Source organism: Biomphalaria glabrata, chromosome 7 (assembly GCF_947242115.1).
Source record: "Biomphalaria glabrata chromosome 7, xgBioGlab47.1, whole genome shotgun sequence".
Classification (NCBI taxonomy): domain Eukaryota; kingdom Metazoa; phylum Mollusca; class Gastropoda; family Planorbidae; genus Biomphalaria; species Biomphalaria glabrata.
In genome coordinates, this window is record NC_074717.1 from 746,066 (window position 1) to 757,701 (window position 11,636).

The following is an 11,636-nucleotide window of genomic DNA, read 5'->3' on the forward strand; positions in this document are numbered from 1 at the left end:
CTATTATGTAAAAAAAAAAGTTTTGGGTCGATGACTATTCTTTGAGGGAAGTTGAAGTTACTGTTTTCAGTTACTGGTATTGTTTGTTTGTTTGTATTTTTTTACATATTCCGGAGATTTCTTCAGAATTAAAGAGGATTATATCCTAGCCCAAGCTTACTTCAGGGCGGTTGGCGTCAAGCAAGGTTCAAACCCGGACCATCGAGACAACAGTTCATAGCACGTACCTCGACATGTAAAGTTTTGCTTTCAGACCATGCGGTCTATGGGGCAGATGATAAAAGGAACATCTTTTTCTGTACACCACGGTTAACGAGGGTGTCATGTGGCCAGCACAACGACCACCCGACTTTACTTTTACCTCAGAAATGTACTAATTATAGCTGGGTGGACTTCGGGGTGCCCTAAGGATCCCAAAATCTCTGACTGCTTTACCACTCAGCCATCCGCGCCTCCTACCTCAATGTGGCTTTTGATTTCATTCAAACAACCTTCTCCATCATTATTATAAGAAGATTCTGAATCCATTGGGCCAAAGATAGTATGCAAGGATAGTGGCCTTTGATCCAATGCTTAGACCGGTCTTATACACATGTAATAAGATGGCATCTCTATGCTGGTTATTGTCTCCGATCTGAATCTTTTGGCTCTGGTCTTTGTCGTCTGTGTCATCAGGGCCGGCCTTAGATATATGCGAACTATGCGTCCTATATTTACTTCACTGCTGTTGAAAATGAACTAAACAAAAACATTATAGAGAAAAAAAATTGAAACTAAAAGAGCTCTATGACTCTATGATTATTACCCTTTTTCTGTCTCTACTATCACTCTGTGTTTATTAGTCTAACTCCGTCTCTACTATGTCTCAATGTTTACTAGTCTAACCCTGTCTCTATTACGGACATTGAGAAATATGAATTTCATTGATTTGTCGATTTAGAAATAAACATGAAGGTTTTTAATAAATTGCGTTAATTTTATTTTTTTTGCTGTTTGTTAAAAAAAATTAATTTCATTTAGGGCCACTTAATTCACTTCGCCTAGAGCTTCCAATTATTCAAGAAGGAATGTCTGGAGAACGTTTTCTATTACATGTTTGGAAAGCGAAAGTTTATTCAGAATCAAAGATTGAAAGATTATTCACATCCCAGCCCAAACCTCTCTCTGGTCGCAAGGATGGCTGCTGGCAGGGTGCGAACCGCGGATCATTGAGAACGACAGAACCATACCACACGACCTGGCGGGAAAGTTTGAGCATCGATGTAGAACTGTAAGGGAGCGTCGGAAACTGAAAAGTCGTATTTCTATTTTCTTAAGTTTTGCGGTCACTCTGATGTCTTGGTCGAAAACATGTCTACACGGTATTTCCATGGCCGGCATCTCTTAAGAACACTTTTATCCCCTCTTTGATAACCAGTAGAGCACCTGTTGTCAGTCTTTAAGCCAATCGCGTCTCTCGGTGGGCGGGGCTTTCCCCCGACTTCTGCCAGCGTCAATACTGCAGGGACAGAGAAGGCGACCAATGGAAAACTCGACGACTGCTTCCCTCTTTTGTTCAGTGGCGAGCAAGGGTCGAATGAAGAGGGGGGGGGGGGAGATTGGAGTAATGTTTGTCTCCCTCGCCCTTGATCTGAATCAAAGATGAAGAAGTTAGAGGGGGAAATATCACGGCGAGGGGGGGGGGGAGTGTGGGGTCGGTGAAAGTAGGTGAAGGGTGTTTATAACCAGGAGTGGCAGGAGCAGACAACTTGTTCACACCAAGCAGACGACACTTTAGTTAACAGAGTTCTCGAACTTTTTCGACACGCTTCAGAAAGTTTAACCGATAGACTCAGGGAGAAACAGTTAGACCTAATTTAGTCTTTTGATTTAGTCAAGTTCTAGTGACAACATAAAAGTAATTGTAACTCTACTATTCAACAACTCAAAGCAAATTTTGTTCAAATAGTTGCAACTAGCACACGTTTCCGTTTGTTGGACTATTTACCGGAAAAAAAATTCAAATGTCTTCCAGACGCATCAATGTGTGCATCTTATAGCTTACAAGTTGGATTTCGTCTTTTAACTTTCAGGTGAGTCAAAGATCATAATTATAGTTGTATCCTTCCTGTTTTAGTTTCTAGTCAGTGTTTTTAAAAAAAAAGACAACTTATGATAGCCTATAATGTATACTATAATGTTCAAAAGAGCGTACGATTTGAGAATTAGAGCTACAGACCAAGCGCTTTACCACTCAGCGACCCCGACCTACAAACCGAGAAAGTAGCTAGTAAGTGTACTTTTCCAAGTTTTATTAAATCTACTTGAAGAAACAACTCTAAGACTTGAACCAGGGCCGGTTTTAGGCATAGGCAAACTAGGCGGCCGTCTAGTTCCTCCAGTTAGCGGGGGTCTCATCATCCCTCATGTGGGACTTAAAATAATTTTTTTTTTAGAAAAATAAATTAGGAAACATGAGTCAAATCTCAAAAAAATAGCAGAACTCTATGGTTCTATGTCTACTGATCTAGATCTAAATCTGTAAGTTTAAAAGTGTATAAATGAATATTTAGATCTACTAGTTAGTCTTACATAAGTTAGAAAATTGCTTCTTTCTTTTGGTGAATTGTCGAAACGTTATTTGTAATTTCGTGATAGACAATTGCCTATATGTAATCAGGTGAATTTGATTATTTGTTGATTTAGATATTGATACAGGACGGTTTTTAATAATTTGCATATTTTTCGGTCTTTTTTTTTCTATTTCATTTGGGGGCACTCTATTCACTTCGCCTAGGGCCTCCGTCTACTTAAGACCGGCCCTGCTTGAACATGAACTCTTGGTGGAAAATTTTTCCAGATCACCTAAAGGGAAAACAGCTTTGAAAAACATTCTAGCCATCTACTTAGCCATCTTCCTCCCGATTAACTGTCGAAACCCTCATTGTTCTGGCATACTCCTTGTAAGAATATGAGTAGCTTATAGTTCTACACATACACATGTCTTATACAATTTTGTCTTTGAAACTGACGAGACAGACATGCTCATAATTCACCACAATTGGTGTCAGAAGTAGTTTATAAAAACCTTAATTTATATTCTCCTTAATAGTTGCTGCTTCTATTGGCTTAAGATATATGTTTTTTTTATATTTAAAAAAAAAGTTTGTGTGATTGTTTATTAAAATACAACTATTTTGTATGTTTTGATTATTACGCAAACAAATATTTCTGTATGTTTGTATATAACAAGTATGAATATAGAGTAGAGGCGATAAACAACAGTATTACTCCTTCTTCCCTAGTGCTATTAGAGCATGGAATGGGTTGCCTGAGCTAGCCAGGAAAACTTGTGACTTGGCAGAATTTAAGTCATTGGTTAATATGCATGACTAAATGCATGACGCGTAGGACGTAATCATCTTCTTTTTTGAAGTAACGTCTGTATTATATAAGATAAGATAAGATATTAGAATTACCGAAGGTGTTCTACGCTAAAATTTAGCAACTGGGCTGCAATTTAACAGAACACTTGTTTCACTTGTGTTAGCGTTATAGTGGTTGGTGCTTAGTGTTTGAATTCAGAGTTTAGGCGTGTCGAGTTTGAATCTCATAAATTGGGATCTAGAATTTTTTTTTATGCCTTCATTTGAGTTGTTCAGCCGCGGTTGAGGAAAGGTTAAGGCCTTTGTACTGGCCTCATGACGCTCTCGTAAACAGTGAGCTAGAGACAAAGATGATTAGTATATTATCACCATATCTCGCTAGCTCTGAAAGGACATCTTTTTATAATTATACTATCGAGATAGCAATATTTAATTATTAAATAACAATAATTAAAATGTTATTTACCCTTGGTTAGGCCAATAATAGAATATGCATCCTCTGTTTGGGACCCCTCAACTCATGAAAACATTAAGAAACTGGAACAGACACAAAATAGAGCAGTGAGATTCATAACAAACGAATATTCACATTTGACTAGAGTAACACCTTTAGTAAAATCACTAAATTTAGAAAGCCTTCAGGATAGAAGACTTAAAAGTAAAGTATAAATTATACATAAAACACTGAACCATAATCTTCAAATACATTAACAAAATTTAATAAAAATACTCAGAAAGACACAAAGACAAAGGCACATTCCTCGTTCCATATGCTAGGAAAAATTTATTTGTACAAATGCTCCTTCTTCCCTAATGCTATTAGAGCATGGAATGGTTTGCCTGAGTTAGCCAGGAAAACCATTGACTTGGCGGAGTTTAGGTCATTGGTTAATATGCATGACTTTTTTGAAGTAACGTATGTATCATATAAGATAAGATAAGTTAAGATAATTTAATTATTATAAAATATAAAACGTAACTCGATTGACTTGCTCTCCCAGGTTCCTGTCACAGACCCAAGATGTTAATATCTCCATGGTAACCTGTGGAATCACTAACAAACATGGCAACAAGTCCAGTCAATTTTGTCAGCAGTAAGTATCTCACACAATTTTCTTTTCTGCCTCAATAGAGAACAACATCGGACAGATAGGTTAACTTTAGACTATTTTGTGTCAATTGTTTGCCCTTTTGTTTGTTTGTTTGTTTTGTAGCTGATGAAGGTATCGTGGCCCGAACGTCTTTTGTTTAACTTGGTCCGGCAGGGTTACATATATGCATGTTTTTCGTATTTTCTTCACAGTCGTTTACCCCTGCAGCTGTAAATCTTTTTGAGTCGGTACATATGTTGTTTCATTCTGTTGTGTCCGGTCCTGAGTCGAAAGATTAGACGTTGATCTTGTCGGGATAGCCTATAATAGGCATCATCTTTCTTGTGATTCGGATGAGAGCTTGTGAAAAGTGTGTGTGGGGGGGGGGGGAAGTAGTCAAGATCTGAAAATACCACCGGGCCACACATGTCATCTTGCTATTCATGTTGGTATTTTAATCAGTGACAATGTTGCATGTATTCCACATATTAGAGTTGTATATTTATTAAGTACATAATCTCTTGTCATGAGGTCGAATGTCGATATTCAGGGGTCCCCTTAAATCCCTTGCTACACGACTACAAATCGTACAATTTTGAAACCATTTGACGCCACAGGAGGGATTCAAGCACACTTGCATCCTACGAAGTAAAACTCCGAAAATTACCCCCCTACGACTTGAAACCACTTTGCCCCAATTAGACACTTACAGCCATTTTCAGTTTCTAATTTAAAAAAATTAATTTAATAGTAATGTTGGAGGATAAATTGACAAATGTTTTTTAATTGAAAAAAAAAATACAAACAAACAAACAAACATACAAACAAACTACTCGGCGTTCAACATCATAGAATGTTAAGTGACAGGTGCCAAATCATATTACACCAAGGCCCTACGCCAGGTGGCGCCACTTTCAGGTAGAATATTAAGTGGATCATAATTCAAAATCAATGCATTTTGAGCTTTTGAAAAAACTTCACATTGTATGTCAGGTGTTAGTTGTGTATCAGAAAGTAATAGGTGTGTGTCGCGGGAATAACGAGGCGAGGTGGTCGAGGAGTCTCAAGTTCGAATCCCAGTGACGCCCCCTCTGGCGATTGGTTGTTGTGCTGGACACAAGACACCCTCGTTAACCGTAGACCATAGAAACTGACGAGTTTTACGTCATCTGCCACTTAGCGATCGCAAGGCTTGAAATTGGTATATCTGTTTTACTTTATCAGAGTATGATATCTATGTATCATTATATGGCATACATTCAAGTGTGTGTGTGTCAAGAAATACTATGTGTGTGTGTTTGTTGAGTGTCGGGTACGTAACTGATAAGATGTGTAGCAGATGTGTACAATACGACACTTAATATGTACTGTCCAGTGACCTCCTTGGAACTTCTAACGCTAAAATAATCACTATAACTCTTGTTGGCAGTGAGCTCTTTGGGACTTCTAACGCTAAAATAACCACTATAACTCTTGTTGGCAGTGAGCTCTTTGGGACTTCTAACGCTAAAATAACCACTATAACTCTTGTTGACAGTGAGCTCTTTGGGACTTCTAACGCTAAAATAACCACTATAACTCTTGTTGACAGTGAGCTCTTTGGGACTTCTAACGCTAAAATAACCACTATAACTCTTGTTGGCAGTGAGCTCTTTGGGACTTCTAACGCTAAAATAACCACTATAACTCTTGTTGGCAGTGAGCTCTTTGGGACTTCTAACGCTAAAATAATCACTATAACTCTTGTTGGCAGTGAGCTCTTTGGGACTTCTAACGCTAAAATAACCATTATAACTCTTGTTGGCAGTGAGCTCTTTGGGACTTCTAACGCTAAAATAACCACTATAACTCTTGTTGACAGTGAGCTCTTTGGGACTTCTAACGCTAAAATAACCACTATAACTCTTGTTGACAGTGAGCTCTTTGGGACTTCTAACGCTAAAATAACCACTATAACTCTTGTTGGCAGTGAGCTCTTTGGGACTTCTAACGCTAAAATAACCACTATAACTCTTGTTGGCAGTGAGCTCTTTGGGACTTCTAACGCTAAAATAACCACTATAACTCTTGTTGGCAGTGAGCTCTTTGGGACTTCTAACGCTAAAATAATCACTATAACTCTTGTTGGCAGTGAGCTCTTTGGGACTTCTAACGCTAAAATAATCACTATAACTCTTGTTGGCAGTGAGCTCTTTGGGACTTCTAACGCTAAAATAATCACTATAACTCTTTTCAAATTGTTCTTCAGTCAAAACACAATTGCTCAATGTTTAAATCAATAGCTAACACTTGTTTTTTTTTTTTTGGACAGATTTTACAACGTATGAAACCTTGACCCCGACCTTGTTTTTGAACTCAGCATATGTGAATAAAAGAAAAATGAAGGAGGCACAGATCCCACTGATTACGTCATCAGACTTGTCTACGTCTGCTTTGGAACCTGCTAAATGCGCACTCCAAGGTACAGCGCATACATTGCCAGGAATGAGACACAATACCCTGAACAGAGGTGACACCTCTCGCAAAGCTGAAAAAATATACTCCCAAAGGGGGGAGACTAGAAACAGTCCACCCTGTGGATCCGACACGGACGATGAGAATGTGGTTTCTTCCACTGACCCCACCGTATTGGCCCAATCTGAGAATAAGAGGGCGTCGCCTATGAAATCTTCCAAATCCCCGCCAGTAAGAGACTTTCTCTGGCGCCCAGTGTCGCTTGATGACGAGGAAAAGGCGCCTTTAGAAGTCCAGGAGGCGGATCCAGGTTGTCCTTGCGATGACCCGAAGCAAGCTGCCTTTGGCCGAGATGCTTCGAAAGTAGATTTCAACAGAAACGCCATTTATGATGATAGCTATCTGATATACCGGACCCATAAAGGCATGTCACCGCATCATGCGACCTCACATAAAGATACATCAGAAGACGCAAGTGTAGCTTCTTTATTAGAGCCAAATAAAATTCCCGAAAGAAGCTCCTCTTCTAGCACTAAGCGCTGCATAATGGACTCATCCTGCAGTGACTCTTTTCCTGTCAATAATGTCAAGAGAAGCAGGGTAGAGAGTAGCCAAAACGACAGTGGCTACCTTTCCCACAATGACAGTGGCTACGTGCCATCTCACTCTCCTTGTTACATATCCAATAAATCGCCCAGGAAATCCAATGTCTCTAAATGGACAGAGCTTGACACGACTTCCAGTATGTCTTCCAGCGAACACAACGCTAAGGAAGATATATTGAAATCACTTCGGTATCATCCCAGCGTACAGCTCGAGATTGCTAAGAGATACAAAGAGGGCGAATCTCAAGAAGACATTGTTAAGTTTCAGTCTGATTGTCACTTTGATAGAAATCACTTAGCAGTTGAAAAACCTGCTTATTGTCCAGAAACCATTGACTCTAGGGACATCAAACAGAAAAAGATGGCTTCACCAATAGATGATAAATATGTACCATTTTCTAGATCTCCATTAAGATCAGCAGAGACTATCAGATATGATGCTCACAGTAAAAGCCACTCACAGATCTCCCAAGACGTCAAACCTCTGCATATCAATGTGCTTGAAGAGTTCAAAGGTCAGAATTTTTATCCAAAAGTGAAAAACGAGGCAGCAGTTAACGTCCACAATGCACTGCGGGCTGACGTCACGCGTAATTCTTTCCCGAAGCAGTCGGAGCCTCTGAATGTTCCGGAAATCACGCTGACACCACCATGGTCTCCCGTTTCTCAGGTAGGACTGTATCCCCACCCTGCATTGACCCATTATTACATGAAGCTTCTCCACCAAGCCCAGAGTCTTCACCCGACTGTTCACCACCACATTCACCCCGCACTCCAGCATCCACTGCACCCATCCTTATACACCGCCGCTGTCCTCAGTCACCCTACATTCCAGCCGTACTCCATACTCGACTCAGCATTTACCAAGTCAGTTCTGCACAAGGCGTCTCCCATAGCAGTTCACCCTTCCGCTTTTTACTTTCCTACAGCGCTGCGTTCCTTTCCGGCATCACAGCAAGTGCCAGGACTAATGGAGAAACTGGACCACAGTCACAAGCCAGCACTACGTAGAACAGACCTGAGCATACCATCTCCAACTATGGAACGTAACACTTTTCTCAGAACGCATGCGTTTTCCTTTCACAAGGGAAGCTCTTCATTATCTCCCACATCACCGACCTGCATGACTTCTCCATCCAGTACATCCAGCAGTGACTGTGGCTCCATCTCCGGCTTCAACTGCCGCAGCAGCAATCCAACCGCGCCCAAAGCATCAGGCAAGTCACTGGAAGAGGCCGGTATCTCCGTTGAGAAGCTGTTCCCGCCCAGAGAAGCACCAACCCCTGCGGTTCTCAAGCGAGGAGACAGAGACTCTGAGCAGGTCAGGTTTAACTGTGAATCATGCAACAAGAGCTACAGTACTCTGAGCGGCCTCAGCAAACATAAACAGTTCCACTGCGCCACCCACGTGAAGAAAGAGTTTACGTGTAAGCACTGCGACAAGACCTACGTCTCCCTGGGCGCCCTGAAAATGCACATTCGAACCCACACCCTCCCGTGCAAGTGTCACGTGTGCGGGAAAGCGTTTTCCAGGCCGTGGCTACTTCAAGGACATATTCGGACTCATACCGGAGAGAAGCCTTTCCGGTGTAACCACTGCGGACGAGCTTTTGCTGATAGATCCAACTTGAGGGCTCATCTTCAGACGCACACTGATGTCAAGAGGTACAGCTGCAAGAGCTGCAGCAAAACTTTTTCTAGAATGTCTTTGTTGACAAAACATGAAGACAGCTGCCCAGTCAGTGTATTGTAAAGACACCTGTCCAGTCAATGTCTTGTAAAGATGGCTGTCCAGTCAATGTCCTGTGAAGCTAGCTGTCCACTCAGCGTCCTGCGAAGATAGGCGTCCAGTAGATGGCTAGTGAATAAAACTGTCTAGTCAATAGTTTTTGAAAACAATCTACCGTACCATTATGAGTAATGTATTTGTTAAACTATCTCTGTCTTTATTGTCTGTCTATATCAGTCTGGAGAGCTCTATCTACTGCTGTATTTAGATTCCTATCTCTCTATGATTCTAGATATTTAGATATGAATATACGTCCTTGACATTGTGTCTTCTGCTAGATAATAATGTACATGTACAATGACTGAAATTACAGTTACGTAAAACAAACTTGAGATGCGTGTAGATTTATACTCATAAAAATCAATACTATTGGCAGCACACATCTAATGATACTGAGACCTCTATCTGACATTAATGTCAATTATTTATGACATCAGATATTCAGGGCTGGATTTAACTAGGTAACTTAATCTACAGTTTGGGTCCCCCCCCCCGCTTGCTAGGGGGCCCACCATCAGGGATACTTGCAATCCTTTTTAAGAAAAAGAAATATTGTTTTATTTTGTTTTCAAGGGGACCCATGTATCCTTAACTCTTTCTCTCCTAACTGACGATACCAACGTTGATTTCACCAGAATGTGGTAAATAATTAAGGAGTGAAAGAGTTAAGATTACAGCCTTATCAAGCCTAACGCCGGCCCTGCAGACATCGTTCTAGCTTACGATGATATTTGAATATTGGCATTTCGATCCCTATGACCTTTGACCTATTGCTTCTTCCATATTTCTACTTTCTACACACCAAAAATGAAACCAAAAGATATTCCATTTCTTTGTAATATATTTGATATAGGCATAGGATCACCATTGATTCAGATAAAACTCTATTGTATTATGTTTATAAACTACCATTCCTTGATGTAACCATGACAAACCTTGAGGTTTATTATTATTATTGTTAAAGTGTACACATTTTTTACTATGGTTTCAAGACCTCTGGTTACACTTACATGCAATGTTATTTCAATGCAATTATTTGATAATTTATTGTACGCTTTTTGTTTTAAATTACCGGTACATACAAGAATTAGCCAATGTATGTATGTATGTATGTATGTATGTATGTATGTGTGTGTGTATGTGTGTATGGGGTATCTAGGAGGGGTAGCACCTCTAGTGGACAGGCAGTCGTACCCTCATTTTGATGGTAGCTTGGCCCACTCTTGGTATGTATGTATGTATGTATGTATGTATGTATGTATGTATGTATGTATGTATGTATGTATGTACTTATGTATGTATGTATGTATGTATGTATGTATGTATGTATGTATGTATGTATGTATGTATGTACTTATGTATGTATGTATGTATGTATGTATGTATGTATGTATGTATGTATGTATGTATGTATGTGTATGTATGTATGTATGTATGTATGTATGTATGTACTTATGTATGTATGTATGTATGTATGTATGTATGTATGTATGTATGTATGTATGTATGTATGTGTGTACTTATGTATGTATGTATGTGTGTATGTATGTGTGTATGTATGTATGTATGTATGTATGTATGTATGTATGTATGTATGTATGTATGTATGTATGTATGTATGTATGTATGTATGTATGTGTGTATGTATGTATGTATCTATGTATGTATGTGTGTATGTATGTATGTATGTGTATGGTGTATGGGGTATCTAGGAGGGGTAGCACCTCTAGTGGACAGGCAGTCGTACCCTCTTTTTGAGGGTAGCTTGGCCCACTCGTGGTATGTATGTATGTATGTATGTATGTATGTATGTATGTATGTATGTATGTATGTATGTACTTATGTAAGTATGTATGTATGTATGTATGTATGTATGTATGTATGTATGTATGTATGTATGTATGGTTTGTATGTTTGTATGTATGGTTTGTATGTTTGTATGTATGTACTTATGTGTGCATGTATTTACTTATTTATTTGAATGAGTGTTTAAACTTGAGGTCTCTTGTGTTGCAGTCTCAATGCAGTGTGTGTGTGTTGTACAGGTGGGAGACCTTGATATCTATATAGTGTTGATGTTTGCAATGCTTTTTTTTTTAAATTGTAAACACACACACACACAAATATATACAAAACAGCAACCACACATCAGGTAACATCCACATACACACGCACACACTTGAACACATGTCTTCCGAACAATGAAACACCCAAAACCTAGAGACACACACACACACAAAGCACTCACATCATTCACGCAGTACCACACACACACACATACTACACACACAAAAACAGCTCAACTTTCTCTAGTCAAATTATAAGTCAACTC

General features: G+C 39.5%; 1 protein-coding gene across 1 annotated transcript; it reads left to right on the plus strand.

Annotated features, from left to right (window-relative positions):
- The first annotated feature begins 1,736 nt into the window (after positions 1-1,736).
- Positions 1,737-11,202, plus strand: LOC106077340 (uncharacterized). Its single transcript, XM_056037004.1, has 3 exons — positions 1,737-2,072; positions 4,367-4,459; positions 6,768-11,202. Exons 2-3 carry the CDS (start codon positions 4,429-4,431, stop codon positions 9,266-9,268), a joined length of 2,532 nt encoding a protein of 843 aa, XP_055892979.1. The 5' UTR covers positions 1,737-2,072; positions 4,367-4,428; the 3' UTR covers positions 9,269-11,202.
- The last annotated feature ends 434 nt before the right edge of the window (positions 11,203-11,636 follow it).